This window comes from Sinohyriopsis cumingii, chromosome 12, assembly GCF_028554795.1.
Source record: "Sinohyriopsis cumingii isolate HCF-2022 chromosome 12, ASM2855479v2, whole genome shotgun sequence".
In the NCBI taxonomy this organism is placed as follows: domain Eukaryota; kingdom Metazoa; phylum Mollusca; class Bivalvia; order Unionida; family Unionidae; genus Sinohyriopsis; species Sinohyriopsis cumingii.
In genome coordinates this window covers 29,635,549-29,661,945 of record NC_142972.1, presented here as the reverse complement: position 1 = coordinate 29,661,945, position 26,397 = coordinate 29,635,549, and the positions used below count along the sequence as shown (strand labels likewise).

The following is a 26,397-nucleotide window of genomic DNA, read 5'->3' as shown; positions in this document are numbered from 1 at the left end:
AACCACGCTCGGTAATAACACAATGATCTAATTATTAATTCTTATTACCGCTGTGTTATTAACTGTGCACTTGCCGGTCTAATGTTTAACGACAGACAGAACAGGACCAGTCAACAAAATTTACATTTTTAAGATTTTAGATTAGTCGACCACAATTTAATTTTTGAATGTATAAAAGCTAAAGACACATTCACACAAAATGAAGCTTTTTCAACGTAAATAATGGCACAAAAGTAAACTTTGATACACTCAAAAGTTTTCAGAGAGGTTATAGAAATATTCAATAAATTTAACACACCAGCAGCAGTCTCAGTAGGTATTCATTTACAAGTTCGAATCGGAGAAGAAAAAAAGATTCAGTAGAATGGAATACATAATCTGAGAGTACTAGACAATATGACAGAGCCAAACAAAGTGAAACGGAACTCTTTCTGCAGCAAGACGACATTTCCAAAGAAACGGTGTGGAATTTCTGACATGCAAAAGCTTTGAGACATGCTGGCTTCTCGTATGTTGAAAGTGTGCCCTCAAGTCGCTTGCTGAGATCCTGCGTTTGGATGACTGTAATTCTCGTTAATCCCCACCAAGATCATTTCCATTCTGTTACAATAACAGAAAATAGCTTGCCAGTTGTTGACAGTTTAACCTACTTGTGGACATCTTGTTCGAATGAATACCCACTCACACGTTTATCCAGGAAGAAACCAAGTTTTGTGACAAAGTTGTTGACTTCTGTCATCAGTGTGGCATTCAAAGATATGACACTGAACTCGAGGAAATATTAGTTTACAGTTACTACCTGAATAATAATTAACGTGTGAATATATATATATATATATATATATATATATATATATATATATATATATATATATATATATATATATGTGTGTGTGTGTGTGTGTGTGTGTGTGTGTGTGTGTTACATTCGGGTTCAAAGGACACACAAACACCAAGTCAGGGTCCTACAACTTTATGTAAAATAAGCTAAAATCTTAAAAATAAACTAGAAAAACCAGTGTTCATTACAGTACCAAGCCCAGCTAAAAACTGCTTGCTCTATCACTCTGCTCTTGTTTTAGTAAGGGTTAGACACATGGGATTCTAATTAAATTAACATTTGTTCCTTATCCAGGCTCAGATAGCCATGGGAAGATAAACAACAGCACTGAACCTGTTGACAGTCTCTGGTATCAAATATCCAGAATGCTGGGAATAATGTTCTGCTGTCACTACTAACAATTAGATTCTGCTAGAATATGATACAGGCACTTATAACACCTCCCTTCTTAAGAGGAAACTTTATGTTTTCGATATAATATTTTTAAAATACTTGCTGGCTTGGTACATCAGTAAAATTGATAAAACTTGTATAAAGCTTACATTATTATCAGAATGCATAAAGCTTACAGTCACTATTAAAATCACACAAATTGGTCTATATTCACATAAATTTCTTATGATTTTAAACAGAACACAATGAAGTTCCAAAAGTCCAGGAATCCTGAGCTATTCTAGGTTTTTCAGCGCCCTTGGAGTGTACTAATCACCAGTATCTCTCGTCATTTTATTCCTACATACTTCTGTTACATGCGCGATAGTCCGTCTGCATTCCCATGTTGTTTTCCGCTCCTGTGCTTGATAATGAAGTTGTAAGGCTGGAGTGCCAAACACCATCTAAGTAGACGCTGATTTTTGCTTTGCATATGATTTAACCATGTCAATGGGTTGTGGTCAGTTACGATTTCAAATGTTGTCCCTGACAGGTAATACTTTAAAGAATCAACCGCCCACACGATCGCAAGACATTCCTTCTCGATAGCTGCATATTTCTGTTCTCGCGGAAGAAGCTTCCGGCTTAGATAGGCCACCGCATGTTCTTCACCATCCATTGTCTGGCTTAGCACAGCACCAATTGCTGTGTCACTAGCATCTGTCTGCACAATGAATTCCCTGCTGAAATCCGGGGCAATAAGGACTGGGGTCTTAGTAAGAGCATCCTTCAACATTTTAAATGATCGGACGGCTTCTTCAGTCCATACAACTATATTTGGTCTTCCTTTCTGTGTCATGAAGGTTAATGATACTGCTACTTCAGCAAAGTTCTTAAGGAATTTTCTGTAGTATCCAACCATTCCAAGAAATGAGCGTACCCCCTTTTTCGTGGTGGGTAATGGAAACTCACGCATTGCTTTAATTTTATTGTCGTCTGTCTTAATTTTTCCTCCTCCAATGATATGCCCGAGGCATTCGATCTCAGCTGCTCCAAACTCACACTTTGACGGTTTTATTGTAAGGCCATCTTCCCGTATACGTTTCAGCAAGGCACGCAGATTATCTATATGTTCTGACCAAGTTTTACTTGACACAATGATATTGTCAAAATATGCTGCGACATTATGTAGTCCGGACACCAGTAAGTCGATGAGTCGGGCGAAACTGGCGGGTGCAGTTTTCATACCAAAGGGCATAACGTTAAATTCATAGAGCCCAAACGGAGTCACAAATGCAGACTTTTGCCTCGATTCTTCAGCTAGAGGAACTTGCCAGTAACCCTTAGTTAGATCTATCTGACTCAAGTAACTTCCATAACCAATCTTCTCAAATAGATCGTCCATTCGTGGGACTGGATACGCATCGAATACGGTGATATTATTAAGCTTGCGGTAATCTACACATAGCCGAAGAGTTCCATCCTTTTTGTCAACTAATACACAAGGCGAACTCCATGGACTGCTTGAGGGCCGAATGAGGCCTTGCTCTAGCATTTCATCCAATATTGCTTTCACCTCTTTCTGTTGCGCGAAAGGTATTCTATATGGCCGTTGTTTAATTGGTGTCTCCGAAGTTGTCTTTATACTGTGAGTTAAGATGTTTGTTCGACCAGGCCTAGTTGTTAGAACATCCTGAAAATCATTGCAAAGATTTCTAATATCCTCTCGTTGGTCTTTTGTCAAGTTTACCCCAAGCTTAACGCCAGCATCATCTTCACCTGCTCTTGGAGGAAAATCAATATCCACACCATCGTTCTCGTATGCCTTCGTCGCCAGCACCACAGCACGCTTGTATCCACGCAGCAAGTTTATATGATAGGTAACTGTACCGCGCCTACCGGGTACAGATACCTGGTAGTTAACATCGTTTACCTTTCGGACCACACGATAAGGTCCCTGCCATTGTGCCTTCATCTTGGACGAACTTGATGGCAAGAGAATGAGGACTTCATCTCCAGGACTGAATTCTCGTGTTTTCGTGTGACGATCATACAGTGCCTTGATTTTCTTTTGGCGATCCAACAGATTATCTTTGACAAGAGCCCCGATGTCAGCCAACTTCTCACGCATTTTCACAACATGCTCCACAGCTGACTTCCTTACATCTTCCTCCCCTGTAAACAAGCCTTGTAAAATCTGCATTGGCCCCCTAACTGGCCAACCATACAACATCTCAAAGGGTGCAAATCCAGTTTCCTCATGTGGGACTTCGCGGTATGCAAACAACAAAAATGGCAACATCTCATCCCATTCATTCTTGTTGTCTGTACAGAACTTCCGCAACATGACTTCAAGGTCCCGTTAAAACGTTCTACTTTTCCATTCGCTTGCGGGTGATACGGCGTTGTTGTAACTCCACGAATACCCACTAGTTCATACAGCTGTTTCAATAAGGTGCTAGTGAAGTTGGTCCCTTTGTCTGTTACTATGACCCTTGGAAAACCAACACGGCTAAACAGCTCAATCAGTGCTCTAGCTACACTAGTTGCCTCCATATCCTTCAAAGGAAAAGCTTCGGGATACCTCGTTGCATCATCAACAACCGTCAGAATGTATTTGTGTCCAGACTTCGTTCTAGATAACGGTCCAACAATATCCATTGCGATTTTTGAGAACGGTTCTGTTATCACCGGTGGGCATACCAGTGGTGCTTTCTCACCTGCAGTCCGTTTTGCTGTCATCTGGCATTCATGACACGATGTACAATATCTTTTTACATCGGAAAACATTCCAGGCCAAAAGAACGATTGGAGAATCCTCTCTTTTGTTTTCTCCAAACCCAGGTGACCTGCAAGGGGTCGATCATGTGCCAGCTCCATTACCATTTTCCGTAATCCTGCTGGTACAACTATTTGCTCCCCTCCATGTGAACCATCACCAGATTGCCATTTCCGTCGCAAAATATCATTCTCCCAGAAGAATGCCATTGGCTCCTCCTCATCCTCTTCACGAGTAGCAAAGGACTTCTCTCTAATACTTTGCAGTGAAATATCCGCAATCTGTAGTTTCGACAACATGTCCGCATTCATTGCTGAAAGTTCGTCAACTTCAATGTCATCACGCTGATCAGGATCTTCTGTCTCGATGCTGTTGTTGACAAAGTCATTCTTACCTTCATGCTCACATTGATCAGTATTTTCCACAGTCCTCTCATCGTCGAGTCCTTTTAACATCGACCTCGTAAGAACAAATGACCCTTTCTTGTTAAGTATATCCATTCCCAATAGGGCTTCAGCGGCTAGATTTGAAACAAGACCCACTTGCGCTGGTCCCTTATAACATGTAGTGTCGATATTTACCACAGCCAACTGTGCGGTAAATGGCTGACCCACTGCTGTGCATAACGTAACCTTGTGCCCCTCCAGCTTGCAACTCTTATCAACAAGATCTCTTATCAAGGTCATACCTGATCCAGTGTCCTTCACAAACATGATCTCGCGCCCATTCACACATCCTGTTTCTGAAATAAGCCTTTCACCAATTGTTGGCTTAACAAAACAAGTTGCCGGATTGCCACGATGTTTCATGTCATCTGTTGGACAATACCTTGCAATATGTCCCCATTGTTTGCATCGATAACACTGCCTATTCTTCTGCTTGGACTGGTCTTTTATCGATGTTAGTTTTGCTTGCTGCTGTAAGTTCTGACTATTCATCTTGTTACTATTTACATTTATATTTTGATGAAACTTAATCCGCTGCCCTTGCTGTTGTAAATTTGTGGGAATATAGTCTTCCGCGGCCTCTACTACTGGACTAGAGCCCTTGTTCCTCCTAATCCACTGTGCTTGATCTTGTGGCAAGGCTTTCAAGAAAAATTCCTCACGAAGACAAATAACTGGGTCATGATCTTCCAAGAAACGCTTTATGTGCTGATCAATCCTGGCCATCAGACCACGATACGTCTCAGTGCTTTCCTTCTTCATGCTCAACAGTGCCGTGAAATGTTCATGCCGTCTCTTTCCAAAACGATCAATCAGTCCTTTCCTGAGTTCCAGGTAATCACCACAAGCTTGAGTTGCAACATATCTAGCCTACCCTGTCAACAGAGTTCTTAGCTGTAATACTTTCAACTCGTCAGACCACTTGGCATGTTTTGCAATTGATTCAAACTCTGCTAGGAAAGTCACAATATCCTCTCCTCGTTCATGGTCATATGCATGTAGCTTTACTTTTAATGGCATTGAAGATGTTTTCTCAGTCGTGTTTTCTTGACGTTTTACTTTTTCTAACTCAATTTCCAAACGCTTCATTTCTAATCTTAATTTCTCTCTTTCCATTTCCCATTCAAACTCCTTCTGCCTTAATTCAAATTCTCTTTCATTTTTCTTTGCGCTAGTTTTTCGCTTTGTTTCCTTGGGTGGTTGCATGTGCTCAAGGTTAAGTTCCTCTTCATACTCCATAACTTCATTATCTGTAAATTCGATCAAATTCTGTGCTGCCGCTTTTCTTCGTGGTCGTCCTGAAGCAACCGTGGCTCCCTCAACTTCGACATCATCAGCAACCGACATAATGACCAACTATATGTACGTACTGTAAGTTCTATCACTGTATTCACAGCCACTGGACTAGCTTTAATTATCTACGAGTTTCTGGGCTTACACGTGTACACTCGTTACAGTGATACACACTTTGCACTTCGCAATTAACAACTGTACGTTATACACACAGTACAACCAGTCACTGCTAATATCACAGATTCACTGAATTCACAGCTTTCAGAATTGTCAAACACAATTCCAACGTATTGAAAAAATTCCAAATAATTCACACAGGATTTTTGGAATCCGTACCGCTGCCACCAAAATGTTACATTCGGGTTCAAAGGACACACAAACACCAAGTCAGGGTCCTACAACTTTATGTAAAATAAGCTAAAATCTTAAAAATAAACTAGAAAAACCAGTGTTCATTACAGTACCAAGCCCAGCTAAAAACCGCTTGCTCTATCACTCTGCTCTTGTTTTAGTAAGGGTTAGACACATGGGATTCTAATTAAATTAACATTTGTTCCTTATCCAGGCTCAGATAGCCATGGGAAGATAAACAACAGCACTGAACCTGTTGACAGTCTCTGGTATCAAATATCCAGAATGCTGGGAATAATGTTCTGCTGTCACTACTAACAATTAGATTCTGCTAGAATATGATACAGGCACTTATAACAATATATATATATATATACATATATATATATATATATATATATATATATATATATATATATATATATATATATATATATATATATATATATATATATATATATATATATTGTTACGTGTTTAGGCTCGAATAAACAGTAACACAGAAAGAGTGAAAACAACGAGTTTTTTAAAATTTAACAAATAATTTATTTTCCTGGAAAATTCTGTAAAAATTAAAAAAGGAGAAGAACTTAAGGTTTCAAGAATCAAATCCAAAAATAATCTAAGTATAATCCAGGAATTAAATTACAAAAGCCCTAGTAATAAATGTTCTAATAATTTCAAATTCGAATCCTGATGTAAAATCCAAGATGGATGACGATGACGTATGCTGTAGTCAGTACTGTGCTTATCTACATATCCTTGTAGAAATACAAATAATGGCACTCCGGTATTGGAAATCCAATTAAACTTGTAAACAATGTCTTTCCAAAATCCTTTTTAAATCCAAATGAACTGAAGATAATTAACTCAAAATCTGGCAACAACAAAGAAAACAACTTGATATCAAGTGTAAAAGCCCGAAAACTAAGAAATCTCTCTCTCGAAAACAAAGGTTATATTGTATCATAAGAGGCAATTTCTAAATTCCCCCAAGTTGCGAAATCAGAAAGGGGTCACGTGATCATGTTTATATCACGTACACACAGAATATGGCCTTAATTAGACCAATAATTTTCTCTAAGAAATTTAAAAAAAAAAAAAGGGAGGGGGGTTTACATCTTAAATGTAATCCCATCATGACCATGGAAACAACCAATCATTTTAAAATAGAACTTTGTTTACTAATTTTGAATCAAGGTCAGCTTCCGGCCCAACACCTGGTGTTTATGAAAAGAATGATTCATGTCAACCAATTTTCTGAAAAAATATCATCTCCAGTGAATAAATTTACATTACAGTAGCATGTAAGAAAATTTTTAAAAAATTTAAAACTGACAAATAAACAATTAAATTAAAATAAATATATATTAAATCAGATATACTTAACACCTTCCCTCATAAAAACAGAAAGATTTATATGATAACGCTTTCTTTTTACCATAGATTAATTCATAAGTTTTAAGAAAAACATAAGAAGTACTCTTATGAATTACAAAAAGTGTATATGAAATAATACATTTCTGTACACGGGAAATTCAGAGATAGCCTCGACCTTAGCAAATAAGGTTTAACTTGTCCATGTCCAACAATATGTCCTAGAAGAGATACACTAGCACGGCAGAACTCAATTTTAGATAAAATAATTGTCAAACATGCATCTGTGAGTCTGTCAAAGAATTTCCGAATCGTTGCTAAATGTTCTTTCTAGGTGTCGTTATAGATGATGACATCATCGATGTAAGCATCACAATTATCTTGACCAGAGGTGATCATATTCATGAGGCGTTGAAATGTACTCGGCGACCCTTTCATCCCAAACAGCATTACTTTATATTGGTAAAGTCTATATTGAGTCACGAATGCCGAAGTTTTCTTTGCTCTTTCCGTTAGTGGAATCTGCCAAAATCCTATCAGAAGGTCAAATTTGGTGACATACTTGGCATTCCCAATCTTATCAATACAGTCATCGATTCTTCGTAATGGGAATGAATCTGTTTTTGTCACACTATTCACCTTCCTATAATCAGTTTTATCTGGTTTTGGAACAAGTATTCATGGTGAACTCCTGTCCCTTTTACTGGGCTCTATAAAATCTTTATCCAGCAAATACTGAATTTCCTTTTTCAAGTATTCCTGTTTGATAGGGTTCATCCTGTACGGGTGTTGTTTGACAGGTTTGGAATTTACAATTTCAACGTCATGGAAACTTTTGTTTGTCCTTGTAATAACATCTGGAAACAAGTGCTCATATTCAAATAATAACTGCTTAAGTTCATTTATTTCTTGCTCTTGCAAATGTGAACTTGTCCGGTCCAGATCTTTCATGATTTCTGAATTCCGAAGATTTCTCACTCCAATGTCAGTAGAATCTGATGATATTCCTTCACTTAAATCTTCACTGAGTGGGACAGGTACAACTAAATTAATTGCATGCTTAACTTGGCTATCTCTTTCAATATAATGGTACTCCTATAATTTATTTAGATCTCAGGAGCACTAATCTTATAATTTAATTCATTCATTTTCTTTTTAACCTTGTAAGGGCCGTAATATTTTGTCTGAAGAAAAATCTGATGAATGAGCAAGAGAGACATAACTCCATTATTACAAAACTCAAAAGTTCTCTCCGTTTTAGTTCTGTCAAACCATAAATGCACTTCTGACTTTAAGTACTGAATGCCTAATTCAAGCACAATAGGCTGGAAAGTTCCAGACATGAAATTTGAGCCTTGATCAGACGGTACGGACTTGAGAAAGCCAAATTGAGTAAAAAAAACTTTATCAAAGCTTTTACTATTGTTTTAGATTTTATAATCCTTAAGGGAATTGCTTCTGGAAACCTTGTTGACGCACACATAATGGTCAACAGGTATTGGTTACCTGACTTGGTCTTAGGTAAGGGACCAACACAGTCTACTATAATTCTGCTAAATGGTTCGTCAAATGCAGGATTAGGTTGCAGATTAGCCTTAGAATTAGTTTTTGAAGCGCTAGGTCCGGCAATTAACATGTTAAAAGGATGGCGAAGATAAAATGAATCCCAACTAGCACGATCTAAGTGTTCGTCGATGACTTTGATAGTGGAGGCAGAGGGAGCAGAGACAATAGAGGTTGCTGTAGTGCAGGGAATGTCACTTTTGACACGAAGACAAGACAAGAGTTTTTATACTTTTTTCGGGACACGTTTGTTGATTTTTTTTTAAAATGGAACAACACGAAAGACAAAAATACATCAAAGCCAAAGGATTAACTACAGCGATAAAATACACATCATTACAAACAAAGTGGAATATAAACAAGTCACTGTACAACATGTTTTTGGTAACAAAGGTGTCCTAGGGACAGTGTGTAATGTTCTTACAGTCTCTCTATTGGTACAGTATCACATGTGTCCTCCCGGAATGGTCTTTCAGGAATGTTCATGACAGTTGTGTCCTGAAGATCGTGGTTTTCCTCGGCGTCGGGTTCTTCTTCTGTCACTCTCACTAACACAGGTTTAAAAGTTACTTTTTTACTGGATGTTTGAATTTAGGATCACAGCTCTTGAGCATAATTGGCCACTTCTTTCGCCCAAGCCTCGAAATCCCAACTTTTCCAGTCAAATACATCTGTCCAGTCAGGGTGTAAGTCACAAGCTACACACACGTCATCGTACACATCTTCACTACCGTAGATGTCGAGAAGTATCCAGATGAAATTGCATGGCTTTTAACAAAACGAGTCTCTCGTGGACATTTAAAGGGACCACTTTCATGTTTTATTTGATGGTAAGTACTGTTCGTAAAGAGTTCACAAGAAATCGGCTTATAAACGAAATCACAGAGAGCAAGTCACTAAGACACACACCACACGACGACCCGAATTCAATGGACAAAGTTCATGTAATAAGTGTCGGTAATCCTCCACCGTCTGAATACTGTCGCTGATTTCCTTCCACAGAATTTGTTGTATCACCACTGATAAAGGTCGTGGCATGGTAGTCCGTTTTAATACCTCTTTGGTGTAAGGTAATAAGTGTACTTGTTTTTTTAACAGTTTCGGTTTTATTTTATTACCGTACTAAAACTGTTTAATCACTAACTCACACACTACACGTCGTACAGAACTTTTCTCTTGAACTAAGTTTACATCGTGTAATAGATTTTGGTAATCCTCTAACTCGTCCGTTTGAATTCGGTGTATTATTATCACCTTGTAAATAGAATGAGTGGCATCCAAAACTTTATGAATCTCACGCCATTAATCAATGTCTGACTAATGGAACGCTTTCAGATGAATCAGTCCTCTTATGGCATTCAGGTACCAGTGATTCCAACATTGGCGACGTAACAGATGCAATTGTTTCTTGCGTTTCACTTGTATCTTGACCAACTCTCGGTAAATGCGTTCTCTTAACTCCACAGGCAAACCATGAATGTTCTCTTGTAAAGTATACATCCAGAGATAACCGAGGTCGTCTCACTAAGGTAGGTAGTGACAATGCGGAGACCATCGAGCATGTTCCAGGTAAGCCGAATCTTTCTGCTCCCACTCGTGAATTGACACACCGCAGCTGAAGCACATGCCTTTATCCCCTTCGCCCAAGTATATAAATCTGGCTCTGGCTAATTCACCGGGGGTAGGTCCTCCCAGATATTTAGACCATTTTTCTTAGAAGGTTTGGAATCGACTTTCAAAGTTGCAGTATTCAGGCAAACACACAGGAAACAAATATTCGTGTTTCTCAGGCTCATTTCGATGAGGGTACGGTGAAATCCTCAGGAGTTTCCTCAGGGTATCCGTAGGATGGTAGACGCATGATCTCGATTGGAGGTTGACATCCACCATGAAAACCAGTAAAGTCATAAGGTGTTCTGCAACGAGTGGCATCGCTGTCGCATCCGTCAGGTTTGACACGCACAGCATCACTTTCGATGGTAGGTGTAGTGGTAGTAGTAATCATAGCAAAGTTCCCATGATGTGATACTGAATCGTTGAGGTCACAGCATAGGGCATCCATGCAATTACAAGGTACAGCATCGCACTCCACTTGAGAATCAACGAACTTGAAAGATGTCTGTTTAAAAGTATTTATCTTTCTCACTTGGTCTTGGTAGTTACAATGAACTATCGGTCTTGGACGCTGTCCCTTTTTATATGCTGACCAATATCGACGTGTCCGTATGGCAAAGTGAAGTGATTGGGAAGTCGCAATCGCTTCTGGTACACGATTTGATACACTTTTTTTTTCCAAAGGTCGACCGACAGTTTGGTGTGTGGGTAAACGTGCAATCTTGTGCGGTTAGTAGGTGGTCACTCTAATATTTCCATCCTGTCCAGACTGCAAAGCTTCTTTCAGTATGCCAAAGTTCACCACTCGACTGGTGCGATAATTGAGAGTCAATCCTTTCACTTTACACTCCGAGTGCACTTCTCCTTGTGGGTCTCGGTATTCGTAGCCATACTTTTTAGGACCGCCACTAGCAAAACTTAGAATGTTGTCGTCCGTCCAGGCTCCTAAACGGTCTCCTTCGATGTCAGGGTGACGTTGACCCAGGCGATCGATGTAGATGCAAATGTTTGTGTCAAAGTACACGACGCCATCTCCTAACAGTTCTAAAGCTTCGTACAATTTTAAGCGAGCATGGGCTGTCACATAAGCCGTAATGATGACATTTCCAAATTCGTAGGCTTGTACAAAGTCCAGATCTTCTTTGTAATTGACTAAGATCAAGTTCTCACGAAGGACGTTCACGTGCTTCATATACTTGATTTTGTTGCGAATCATCTGAAAGTAGCGGGAAGGTTCTGTCAAATACTCCGTCTTGGGTAAACACGGTCGTTGTGCTATTTTATCCCACAAGCAATTTAGCATCACTTTGACAAACGATCGCCTTTCTTCGTTTTTCTCCCCTCGGTCTGGGGTGATGCCTTCCCGCTCCAAGTATTTCTCTTTGAATTTATTTTGGTCTTCAGGAGAGTGGCATCAGGAAAGATAGCCGCTGCCTTGTTTTAGTTTCAAAAAGGCATCCACGTAGTCTGCGAAAATGACTTTCTGAATCTCGTCGCCCTTGTGGTACTGTTCTGTCTTGGGAAAGTGGTAAATTTCGTTCATTTCTAACAGTTGGTATCCCAGATCCAGAGCTTTAAACAATTCTACGCTGACCTACGTCCCCGTCAAGGCCCGTTCTTCCTGGGTGTGATGACAAGGTTGATCTTGATTGCACGTTTCGACACAAGTACGGCACAAGGGAAACGTCAGTTTTCCTTGGCAATGGTGAGGTAAAACGGATTGGTACAAGTCCGTGGGAGGCAAGACTTTGCACTTCGTACTGTCGAACGTTGTCCGACTCGATGTGTTCCGTAAACAATTGCGGATGCCCTACGCGAAAGTGACGATATTTGCTCAAGTTAGGATACAGCGAACACAACGTCCAAGTATTAGATGTCTTTCCCTTTCTCCTCATTGGAGTGGTACAACAAACAGATGGCATTTGTCCGTCCTCCGTACAAACTGTCCCTCGAGTTCAATGGATCCACCAGCTTGTAACATTCCACGATGCGTTTAAACTCGGGATCGCTTTTCAAACGGTGATCGTACTCGTGCTTCCACATTTCCACCGCTTTGTATCCTTGCCGCTTTAACTTTAAGCACCGTTGACAAGTTGCCTCGTACAAGTCTTCCATGGTACAATGGAAAAACTGATTTTTAGCGTCACGTTGAGGGAAGCAGATGGGACATCCATGAAATAAGCATCCGTTAAACTCGTACACAATCTGAGGGTTTTCTAAGTCACAGCCAACCATCGAAGACTTTCCCATGGCCTTTTCGCCTCCTTCGGTTCGGGCATGTTGAATCTATTTGTCATAAATGTCTTACAAGTAATGTAACTAGCTTTGGGCTTTGAGCGAGTATTCACGTTTGACAAAGTTCGTCGTTTAAGGGCTTATGACAACCAGGGTGTTTTCGGGTATGATTCGTTGGCGGTACACGAAGGAGCACGCTTTGACAATGGTGCAGGCTTCTTTCAAAGGATCGATCCCTCCGTATTCCATGAACAGTTCTCGAAATTTTCAACAGCAACGCCGTAAAATGTCCACGTCGGAACGACGATACTTTAACATTTCTTCATGAAAGTCGAAGGGGTCTGAGGCGTGAGTTTGGTATCAAGCGTAGAAAGCATGACATCTTGCAATTTTTGCATTTCAGGAATGCCACAGGACATGTCTTTAGATAGTCCGGCTTGCTGTAACAGGAGTTCTGCTTGTCTTCGTTGTTTGGCCCGGTTCGATTTTTAAATAGTTTGCCAGGCTCTTTTCCATTCTACTGTGTCGTTCTTGTCGTCATACGTTCATCCTACGATGATGGCACGGGCTAAACACATCTTGTCTTAAGGGTTATTAATTTTGACGAGGCTACGTTTGATGCTACAAACTTCGTCCACCAATAACACTTTTCTGCGTTGTCCGGTCCCTTTGGGAAGAGAAACTTGGGTCGTGAACAGTGTCGCTTTTCCATCGGTGATGTGAAACGTGTCGGTGGATTGTTGCACGTGTTGAATCTTGTCGATGACTTTGGAAGGTTTCATTTCTGCTGGGCTGCTAAACTCGATCCAAAGGGGGGAGTTCAGACTGTCGTGATGAAAGGAAAATCTCAAGCGATCGCCTTCTTTGCCTTTACATTGTCTTTTCAGTGTGATTAACAAAAAATCCCACACCTCGGCGATGAACCCTTCTGCTTTCTTCAGCGGTACTTCGTACTTGAAATCTTTAAACTTCACCGTGTCTGTATAGGCTGTCGTTCTTAATTTTCTAGAGGAGCGCTTTTCCGTCTCTCGAATGTGGTAATACTTTTAAGGGTTTACTGGTGGACGTTGTTTGGGTGTAGAATCTATGGGTCTGAATTCGGGCTCACTCATGTCATCTTCAAAGTCGCTGGTATGAATTTGAGCTAAGACTTCAGCTACTGTGCGAGGCGATAAATCACGTTTCTGCCTCTTACATTCTTCTCCTTTCTCTACGAAATGATGCGATCGTTTCATCTTAGCGGAAAAAGTCAAATGACTACATTTTAAACGCCACGGGTCCCTCTATCCATGTCAAACCAATGTCTTCCCTAAATGATCAGTGTCTTCCCAACCAGTATTCAGTCAACTCTCAAACCGGTCAGAACGATGGAAGAGCGCACACAGATCGAACTTCTGATCAGAGCTTAGCGCGGTTTCATACGAAATTTTTTTGCAGACAAGCCGACGGGCTATTGCCCCTCCTTTCGAGATAAAAGTCAAGATGCTTGCTATATCTGTAAGAAGAAAGGGGATTGGGCTACAGAGTGTCCAGATCGTCAAAAAAGCAAGACAGGTATCAGAAGAGGCAAAAGTCAAGATACCTATTATCATTGTCAAGAGAAAGGACATTGGTCTTCAGAAAGCTCTGAAAAACAACAGAAGCAAGAGGAAGCGAGGGTGATCAGAACAGGAAGTGGAGGTTACCTCCCAAAAGGAAGAACCCAGACACGTACAGAAAGACAATAAAGAGAAGAAAAGAAGAAGAGGAGAAAATGAGGAAGAAGAGGAGGACAAACCTGTGAAAGTGAAGAAATTTAACCAAAAAAAAAAAAATAACTGAGAGAGAGAGAGAGAGAACAAAGACACAGAAGAAGTGTTGTGTTGTGTTGTGAACTGAATTGTAAAATTTGTAACAGAATAGACCAGAAAGAAAAGGTAAATGTCTGTTGGTTTTGATTTTTTAGAATATGGACCTACACTCACACACTCACACACATACATCATGGGCAAAAAAGGGATTTTGAGTTTTAATTGATTTTGGCAAAATGAATGCTATCTCTTTTCGAAAGAGGTGAGTGGCCCGGAACGGGACCATTGGGTGTTTGTTTTAAAACAAACAACAAAAATAATGAACGGGAACCAATCAGCTTTAACTGCCTTGAGCCTTTGCCACAGCCAAGGCCTACTTCTGGACTTACTCCTGTCAATGATGATTTGGTAGAAATCACCAGTGCTGGTATCTCGGGTGTAGCAACAGGGTTGGACTGTTTGGCTCGGGAAGGTCTTTTTCTCTTGGGTCTTACTAAAGAAATCTGATACATTTCTTTCAGACTCCTTAACTCTGCCAACATGTCTAAGAGTACCGTTACCGTGTGACTTTCACTGTCATCCTTCTCTTCTAGACCTTGTTTCGTCTCTGCTGCTGTTTCTTCTTCCTGTCATTTCGTTCTTCTTGCCTCTTCTTCTTGCTGTTGCTGTTGAAAAAGAAAGGCTTGCTATTCTTCTTTCTGCTGCTGTAAAAATTTCTCCATTTCTTCTTTCTGTCTCTGTTTAAAATAATTGACGTATGGTAAAGAAGGAGAAGGTGACGAAGGTGTTGGTATCGGAACAAATTATTGCGAAGAGGAGAGAAAATCCACTAAATTCCAATTAAAATTGGTCTCTTCTGGAAGTAGGTCTGTGTTGATTTTGGAAGCCGCTGCTATGACATCGCTTCTCGTCTCCAGAGCCTTCGCACCCCAATTCATCGTCTTCTTAGTTTCCGTTATGTTTGAAAACTTTATCGCATTGATTAACTGCGCACAGACGCTAGCGCATCTATATAGGGAATGTGACGTCACAGTCAGCTCTCTTCGGACTGGAAGACGGACTCCGTGCTATGATTGAATTTGTAACATTTATTGGGATTGGGGAAAAACTCAATCTTTTTTGATCCGCTCTTCCACTATAAATAATAGCGGTTCACTTTCATTTCCTTCACCTGTTCTCGTCACAAGACGTGGACTAACATTGGATCATCTAACCTCGTATCGTGGATGCTGTTCCGTACGGACTTACCATGTATGTTAGATCATCATGGATACTCATCAGGATCACTGTTTGGAAATGAAGAATCTATGTGGAGAGACATGGCTGTCTGAAGAGAGTCCTCATCTACGGCCCAGAAGTCAGAAGAAGTTTGAGGAAGAGAAGAAGACCTATGCGATGCCCTCTATGTTAACGGAATGACGTTAACAAAATACTCCAAAGGCCCTTTTCAGGGCTACTCATATTCCTCGAAAAGATTTTTATTCTCTATGCCATATATGTGTTGTTTGTGTTATATATGTCTATATCTATATCTATACTGTATTTATCTCTCCCTAGCACGTATTCAGGTCCGCCCCTTGCTACATTGTTATTAATGTCCAGTACCGTGACGTCACCTCCCCGTTTCATTCCTATTGTCCCTATACAACAACTCCACTTTCCTTTGTTCGTATAGTCCCAATATTCTCCATGTTCAATTCACATTGTCCGTATATCGTCCCAGGGTGTTTTTGGCTGAGCTTTCCATTGTCCGTATAAATCTTGTCTGTATATCGTCCCACAGGGCTTTTGACTGGTATTTTCATTGTCCGTATATCGTCCCCTAAAACTACTATTGCAAGATGAGAGAGTTTGATAAGTATGATGTTGCGTATTCACAACTAAGTTCCAACCTTTATGGAGGGTGTGCGCCTTCTCGAGATGGTATAGGGACTGGTGATTGCGGGCAATCCTATGGATGCAGTAGCTCGTAGATCCAAGTTCAATTCTCAGTAGGGGATGTTTTTTTTTTCCTTTAACTTGTATCTCTCTCTCTCTCTCTCTCTCTCTCTCTCTCTCTCTCTCTCTCAATTCCTAATGTTTTTATTTTGTATGCATTTATATGGATTTCCTTGTATATACTTCCATCATTTGATAATATTTCTGGAGTTTAGCAAGATGTTATAATCTATTCGGACTGGTCAATTAAAATAATAATAATAATAATAATAATAATAATACTAATAATAATAATGTATTTATTTCTGACTTCGGTCCATAGACTAAAGCTAGCAATTCCACACAAGATATGCCACTAAAATCACAAAACCCCAATGTTAATACAACAGTTTTCTCCAATGAACCATTATTTATGAATTAAGACAGCAAACAAAGTGGAACACATGTTTCAAGATTTTATTATTACTTCTGGTCATTCCATTTCTAAATGAATACGCTCTCTCCCTTATCAAAACGCAAAGGTTATTGATGTTATTGCTTACAAACATTCCCACGCACTATGGCGCTTGTATTAACCCATTACAAATCTAATTGCATTCTTGTAACAGATATTTAACAACCATAATAGAACGTGAAAAAATTGTCAATAAAGGAGCAAAATAAAAAAGTCATACAATAAATTTATAAATGTTTACATCTGTAGACCATGTTTTAACGACATTAAAAGCACATTTACGTATATACAAAGCGAACGATGTTGTCACTATCATCCAACAAGTCAGAACGAATGACATGTCCTCGGTACACATACTCATTGACAAACAGCAACTTTTCTCCACAAATCCTAACTTCAAGTATGGAAATATCTTTCATATTTTGAGATATGAAACATTTACATGCAGTCTTTTTGTGTTGTACTCTATATCATTTGCTACTGCGAACTGCTCACATATTCTTAATAACTTTCGTATCCACCGATATCTGGACATATCGTCAGAGAAACTGAAGCACCGTTGTTGCATCGAATGGTACACCTATTCAAATGACGATTAAGATCATCAATATATGCATTAAACAGAAATGGGGATAGAATACCTCTTTGCCGCACACGGAAAGATATAGCAAGGAAAAGATCTAGTACTAATATTAGTACCCTTACTCCTACCTCCTGGACACATCACATCAAGTTGAGACTACGACATCGTAAGTTAGGAAAAGATCTATTTTCTACATCGTCGATCGTGTGGATGCTTCCTTTTTTTTTTTTACAAGAGTCAAAAATATATTTTCTTAAAACATATTTAGACGTTTATAATTTAAAAAAAAAAACGGCAATGCCATTTGAAAAATGACGAGATCTTAATTAATCGAATCGTCGGGTGGGTGCGGGTAATTAATATATGCCGGCAATCCGGATTTCAGACATTGCTTCAAGATTTAGGTCTGTGCCGATTTTTTTTTTTTTTTATGCTCTCTACTTTATGTTTTGGAAGAAGAATCAATACAAAGTGTTAGCTCGTTTAAGCGATTTTACTGCTGCGCTTGAACAACAGTTATCAAACATCTGTTACCATGAAGATATACAACTTAGAAAATATCTTGCTAGTTATTTTTGCCGCACGTTTACAAGGTTTTGTCTGTGACTTGCTTCCTTTCCAGAACACTTCCCTCCCTTGGGATGTTCGTGTTAATGACTTGGTGGGACGACTTACTCTCGATGAAATAATGTTGCAGATGTCGAGGGGAGGGGGTGATCCCCATGGGGGCCCTGCCCCTGCCATAGACAGACTGGGGATAGGGCCCTACAGCTGGGCCACAGAGTGTTTGAGGGGACAGGTCAGCGCAGGGGAGGCAACTTCCTTTCCACAAGCCTTGGGACTTGCAGCTTCCTTCAGGTGAAAAAGCATAGCATATACACAGACACGTTCTTAGTCTCCTTTTATTTAAAAAAAAAGTAGGTATGAAGTAACAGTTTTACAATAAGGTTTTCAAACTAGTCCATTGTATGTGTTAAGATGTATGGCCAGACCTCTGTTTATAACGAACATGTGCTTTGCCTAGTACTAATATTAGTACCCTTACTCCTACCTCAACCACAACAAATCAGGTTGAGGCTACGACATCGTAGCTAGTACTTTGCCGATCTAGTACTAATTTAGTAGGTCTTCCATGTTTTTTATTGTTTTTTTATTTAAACCATAGGTCTCGCTAGGACTTTAAAACTAGGAGTCCAGGGCTCCCATTTTGGTAAAATTAGGATTCCCACCAGCAAAAGTTGCAGTCCCTTTCCAAAACACTATGGAAATTAGAACTATTGGTTGTCATTGAGTTTCATTTCTATCTTCCTTATATCGCTGACATAGCTCTTGTTTGTCCACCAGAGTGAGACTGAATTTTGTCAATCGAAGAAAGGTCCTATTCCATGCACTAAGCAAGACAACACACACTTTCTTACACTTAGCTACAGTCCCATCCAAACTTGCCATCCAGCTATTGCATCATATTCTTATGATGTACTCTTATAAATGACCACATGTACATCAGGGGGTCTTTCTGCCACTGAATTCTGTCATTGTACATATCAGCACATTTTCCACCCAGCTGCCAGTCAAAGTCTTTGAACTTGCCGCCCAGCTATTACATCATGTTCTTTTGATGTACTCTTATAATTGCAACGTGTACATCAAGGAGCATTTCAGCCAATGAATTCTGTCATTGTAATGTAATATCAGCACAGCTAATTGATCAACACATTTTTCCACTATGTAGATGGCTGAACAAACACATGTGCTGTGTCTTACATTGTAGGACTAACCTATTACATGTGTATGGAGGACTCCTGCCTATGTGATTTCCTGCATCCCAGATAAAAAAACTGGCATCCAGATATGCATGAATAAGCATTTCCGAGACCTCAGTAAACATATGCTTATGAATATTCTGTTTAAAAGACTTGTAAAATAAAACATATGGACTTTAGAATTGTTTTGAAATGTTTCTGCTTTACTATTCAGAAATCATGGTACTGCCATACCAAGTGTGAAACTGACATGGATTTATTAATCTTCCTGTTTTTCCCCCAACCCATATTGTAACCACTAGCTAAGAGAACTGTTACTATTGACTATTTTAACAAAACAATGTAAGCAAAAGTAAAAGAAACAAAATAATTATACAGTTGCATAATGTAATTACATTGTCATCTGTATGATTAGCATTTTCTATTTTAACTTCGACATAGCCATATAATTTTTTTTATTTAAAGTCAGAGTATAATAAGAAACTTTAGCTCATTGGAGCTATTTTACAGACTGTAAACAGTAATATATTAATTCAACAATCCATTATTTCTTAAAGTGTTCAAATACACATGTTCATGTATAATGGCTGACCAATATACACTTAAGCTATTCCCATTCCCCCAATCAATAGTTTCTGATGAAAAATTCAATGCAGAGATAAAATAATATTGTTAAAATAATGGCTGGCCAATAAAATGCTTAAGATAACATTTACATGGATGGCAGTTTTACATATAAAAGGACAAGGACATACTAAGCACACATATGCAATATAAAATCCATCGATAACCATGTGTAAGCAGCACGAGCCAACATTTAGGAATCACTAGCTACAGGCATTTATATACGACATTTAGGGCAATCAGAAATTGAAATCTGGCAGCTCCAAAAGTACTACTGTTGGCAAGGGGCTTTTGTCTATAATTAAACACCTTGTTTTATCTATTTTATTTGTATCTACATGTATATTTGCTCTGTTACAGAAGCCTTCTTTATCAAAAGCATGTGATCCTCATTAAACAGCAGAATTCACATAACATATATTATAGATACTGTATTATGAAACTGACTTTGCACAATTTGACTCATGATAAAAGGATGCTTACCTTAGAAGGTGATGTATGCATGTATGTATGTATGTATGTATGTATGTATGTGTGTGTGTCTGTATGTATGTATGTATGTATGTGTGTGTGTGTGTGTCTGTATGTATGTATGTATGCATGCATGCATGCATGCATGTATGTATGTATGTATGTATGTATTGTGAAGAAACAAGAAAACTTTTACTTCATGTGATCCTGACACTTGCCCATCTGCCCTTCCTCTAAATTCATGGATGCTGACATTTTTGCTCATGACTCTGAAATTATTAGGTAGCTGTTCCTACCTTAGTGCAACTTTGTGACAAAGTTTAATTAGAGACAGTTTGAGGAAATTTGTTTCCAGTCATTACTTTCAGCATGTTGTGTTTACTTACTTTGATCTTTAAGCCTCACCAGAATATGGGGCTGGCCCTATTTAAGGCGGAGCCTAATCTTGATTTTTCCAGTGGTCTTTGGTAATAAGTTATTGTTCAAAAACAAAACTGACAATTTTACCTATGGTAATTATACCATAAAGGTTCTTTGTCCAGCAAATAAAATGTGAAGAATCTGTGAAAATTTTCTTCTTGTGCCATATTTGCTGACCAATAAGTTGATGCAGAGTTTAAGTAGAATATGCAAATTTTGTAAATTTTCCATTCTTCGTTCATATATAAGTCAATGCTGAATATAAGACAAGGCCAAATCAATACCTCAGCTTCACCTTTTCCACTATAGTTCAGGGGCCGTGAGTGGCCGAGTGGTCTAAAGCTCTTTCTGTTACGGATCACTGCCATCTCACCTCTGTCTGCGTAGGGTTGAGTCTCGGATTCGGCCAATGTGGGTATATGAGAAAGCTTGCCAGTAGCTTCTCAAGGGTTGGTGGTTCTTTCTGGGGATTTCCCGGGTTCTTCCTCCATGATTAATACTGGACATCATTTATAGCCTATCGTGTGCTGAAAAATGTCGTTAAACCCTACAACAACAACAATAAATCCACTATAGTTCATACATTATTAAATGTAGCTACAGGTACCTAATTCGCTTCACATGAAATGTTTTAGACAAGTTGGATACTTTTAGTTACATTTAAGGATGCAGACCTGAAAATTTACTGAGTTACAAGTAGGATAAAATTTGCAATTTGCTGTATGGAGTGAAATTACAGTAATGTCTGGTTTCATGAATATTAATGGTATCACTGTGTGCTATTTCATATTATCAGCAAAATGGAAATTGCATCACTAATTTTAAATACTATAATATTGTAAATAAAATTGCCCATGGTAATATAATCAATGTCCAACATAAGGAAATAGGTATCCTTACATTGATAATTAAATAGTATTATTACAAAATGCAATTCAAAAAGATTAATTTCTTCATCAAAAAACCCACTAGGGTAAATATATAGTAGTAAAAAAATACATTCAGATAATATTATAAAATGTAATATCAATTAGGCTTCTATAAATTTCATTTTCAATTTTTAATTGAAAATGTTATCATTTTTAAAAACTTACAGAGACTAAACTTGGTCATATTGTAAGTAAAAATAATCTTAGATTGTAAGTGTATATTAACTTATCCTTTTCTTGCCATAAGCATAGCTTTTTATTCCATTTTCTCTGATATATTTTTTGTATCTAGAGGTGACATACTTTGTTAATCAGTTTTTTAAAATCCATTCTTTGTTAATCATTCTATATAAGTCAGTGCTTTGTTAATCAGTCTGTTTAAGTCGGTGCTTTGTTAATCATTTTATATAAATCCATTTTTTGTTCATCATTTTATATAAATCCATACTTTGTTCATCATTTTATATAAATCCATACTTTGTTCATCATTTTATATAAATACATACTTTGTTAATCATTTTATATAAATCCATACTTTGTTCATCATTTTATATAAATCCATACTTTGTTAATCATTTGATAACAATCCATACTTTGTTAATCATTTGATAACAATCCATACTTTGTTAATCATTTGATAACAATCCATACTTTGTTCATCATTTTATATAAATCAATACCTTGTTCATCATTTTATATAAATGCATACTTTGTTCATCATTTTATATAAATGCATACTTTGTTCATCATTTTATATAAATGCATACTTTGTTCATCATTTGATAACAATCCATACTTTGTTAATCATTTGATAACAATCCATACTTTGTTAATCATTTGATAACAATCCATACTTTGTTAATCATTTGATAACAATCCATACTTTGTTCATCATTTTATATAAGTCCATACTTTGTTAATCATTTTATATAAGTCAAATGCTTTGTTAATCATTTACTTTGTTAATCATTTTATATAAGTCAAATGCTTTGTTAATCATTTTCTGTAAGTCAAGGTGCTTTGTTAATCATTTTATAGAAGTCAGTGATGTATGATGTGGCTTATGTTTTTTTTTCTTTCTTTCTTTATTCAATCCATCCCTAATGTATGATGTGGCTCATGGTGTTTTCTTTCTTTTATTATTCAGTCCATCCCAGATGTATGATGTGGCTCGTACTGTTTTCTTTCTTTTATTATTCAGTCCATCCCAGATGTATGATGTGGCTCGTGCTTTTTTCTTTCATTCATTATTCAGTCCATCCCAAATGTGTGATGTGGCTCATGCTGTTTTCTTTTATTATTCAGTCCATCCCTGATGTATGATGTGGCTCATGCCACAGCAGAGGAGGTTCGAGCAAAACATGTAGAATTTGTCAAGCACAGACAATATGGTGATCACACTGGCCTTAGCTGCTTCAGTCCCTTCATGAACATCATGAGACATCCGCTTTGGGGAAGGAATCAGGTAAGATTATCTCCCATTTAAATGTGTTAAGCTTGCAGTTGCTTATTGAAATGAAGTAGAGATGTTTGCAGATGTCACAGATTAGAGCCCCAAAGACAGTCTAAATGGCATGCATATATCAGAGAGTGAAATAAATTTTAAAAGAAAAGCATTGAAAATTAGTTTTTTTGACAGATTTCTCCACAAGCATTTATTCCTCATTGATTAGCTTTCTTTCCCCCATAATGACGAGTAAAGCTGTCATTTCAAGCCAATATTAGGAACATATCAAATCATTGATGTGATTGGACATTATTTTCAATGCTTTGTTTTTGCTACAATTGCATCTTTAATAGAAGTTTATAAACATAAAAACATTGTTAGATTTTTGATAGAGCAGAAAATTATAATCAGGTACAGAGGTCTCGCTAGGATTTTAAAACTAGGAGTCCCACCATCAAAAGTTACAGTCCCTTCTTTCCTACAGAATCAACACAAACTTGAGTGCAACTGTTTTTAGATGGAGAGGTTTTTCGTAATGTAATCACTCACTTTAATATAGCTTCATTACAACAGTCCGTTGACAGGATTGCAAATTTATGGTTTATTTATTTGTCTACTACCTTGTAGTAATTTTATTCAATGGTTAAATAGAATCTCATTTGCTGTTCTTTTCCCGTATTTTTGCAAATATGTGTCAAGTCAGAAAACAGCTTAGACCTTAAAGCGTATCTTGCGAATTCCACAACATAGCATTGTCCATATGTTTCTGACCTACATAATTTGCATTTTAAAGTTAAATCTTTAATAAAATAATACCTTGGCTTTGCTTTCAATGATTTGTATATATTTTTTCTGAAAATATTTGCCCAATGATTTATGAAAACAGACAATCTAATAAACTGGTACATCCCAGACTGAGCAAAGTCCGCCATTATTTCCCATTAGGCCTACTGGTTCACTTTCAGTTTCAAACTAATTTTATGATGAAATAGTGTACATGAGGCAGTTAATATATATCCAGATCACCAATTCTAATCTTAAAACACATGTTTGTATGTTTTATCATCAAAGGATATCATGCAGGAAATTGATAGTTGCTACCTTACTCGGAAAAGGGTTAATGGTCAGTCAGCTATCAAAACATATGCTTGTGAATGGGCAAGAGTTTGCTTGTCAACGTAAATGATATAAAAACTAGGCCACCAAGCTACTGATGTCTTGATGAATACATTTCGCTACAACACTTGAACTAACTGGGCTAAGGCGAGGGGCAAAAATAAAAAGTATGGTCAATCAATGTACAGTCAAACCCGGTTATCTCGATTACGTCGGGGGTGTAAAAAAATCGTCGACATAACCGGGTCCCGAGATATCCGGGTTCATAAAAACCGGTAATTTTAAAAATGTCCTTGAGCATTACTCCTGTCTCTTGCTGGTGTTTACTGGAATCCCCTCCCACTGCATGTTACAATAAAATAAACAAAACGCTTAATTGATAATAAAATGAAATGAACTAACCTGGTGTTGTTATCATTTATTCCTTTTTTATCATCATAAGTAATTTATTAAAGAAAAAATATATCTATGAACTCCATATATCACATGTAGCGTATGCATCCATTACTGTAGTGTGCATCACTTATGTCAGATAACACACGACGCATTTTTATAATTGATGTGAATATTGAAAAACAAATCATGTTTGGTTGTACTCAGAGGTTTGAATATGTTATCAGATTGAAAAATGGATCAAAGAAAATCACAAACGAGAGAGTGAGAGAGAAACATCCACCGATTGCTTTCAGGCACCCGCCATTCACGCATAACGCGGTGTTAGGTGCAAAATAACCAAGATTGTATTATATCCAGGTTAATATATGACAGTATCTCGCAGATAAAGATCAATAAATGTTTTTGAAAATACATGTACATGTACATGTACATTGACTGTGAGTGCAAATGAGGAAAAGCGATCCTATAAACCAACTCTGCTAGACGCCATCATGTATGCCCGTGCAGCTTGGAACAGTGTATCGCCGAAAACCATTCAAAACTGCTGGTTCCATTGTATTTTTCTGGAAATTTCTGATGAAGAATTTCACCAGCAGTGTTTAATTGCACAAGAAATTAAAGAGCCTCAATCAGAAATAGGTCTTGAAGCGATGGCTGATGAGATTGCGGACTCCATAGGCATTGCTCGGGATGAATTTTCTAATTATGTTCACGTGGATGATGATGCCAATGCCTATGGTGAACTTACTGATGAGGAAATAATCCAATCGGTGACAACGAAGCAGATACAATCATGCAAGCAAGATGATGATGATGATGATGATGATCAGCCTATCACTATCCCAAGCTACAGTGAAATGGCTGAATGCATTAAAAAAATGAAATTGTTTGTGGCAAGTGTCGACGGTGCCGAGCATATGTATGAAAACGTAAGTGCTTTTGAATCGTTCGTTACAGATCAGCACCAGAGTAAACAAAAGCAGACTGATATTACTTCATATTTTCTACAAATCGATCGCTTTTGCTGACTATTTCTTGTACAATTTCTGTGAGATTGACGTTAAAAAGTTGCATTTCGTCGAATTAAGCGGGTCCACATGTTACTTCGGACCGAAACTTATGCCCGACATAACCGGGTTATCGACTTAACAGAGGTCGAGATAAGCGGGTAAAAAATAGCATAACAAAGAAGAATTTTTTCGGGACCGGACCAAAACGCTCGACATAAGCGGGTTGTCGAGATAACCGAGGTCGAGATAAGTGGGTTTGACTGTACTTCTTAAATAGCTTTTGTTCATCCATCAGAGTGATACTGAATTTTGTCAATCCAAGGACAGACTTATTCCAAGCACTAAGCTAGGCATCACACACTTTCTTAGACTTAGCTTCTGTCCTATCCGAACTATCAATTCTAGCAGCTTTAGCACTCTTCTGAATATTGTTGTTGTTGTTGTTGTTGTGGTGTTTAACGCCATTTTTCAGCACGATAGGCTATACATGGCGGCCAGTATTAATGGTGGAGGAAGAACCCGGAAAACCCCGGAAAGAACCACCGACCCACGAGAAGCTACTGGCAAGCTTTCTCACATGCCCAC

At 38.1% G+C, this 26,397-nt stretch overlaps 1 protein-coding gene across 1 annotated transcript in view; it reads left to right on the top strand.

Moving 5' to 3' along the window:
- Positions 1–18,021: 18,021 nt before the first annotated feature.
- LOC149786168 (uncharacterized) overlaps positions 18,022–26,397 on the top strand; it is a 50,194-nt gene continuing 41,818 nt past the window's right edge. The window contains exons 1-2 of the mRNA XM_089976521.1: positions 18,022–18,494; positions 23,149–23,308. Of these exons, the coding sequence (XP_089832647.1) occupies positions 18,172–18,494; positions 23,149–23,308 (483 nt within the window). The 5' untranslated portion in view covers positions 18,022–18,171. The remainder of the gene's footprint in view (positions 18,495–23,148; positions 23,309–26,397) is intronic.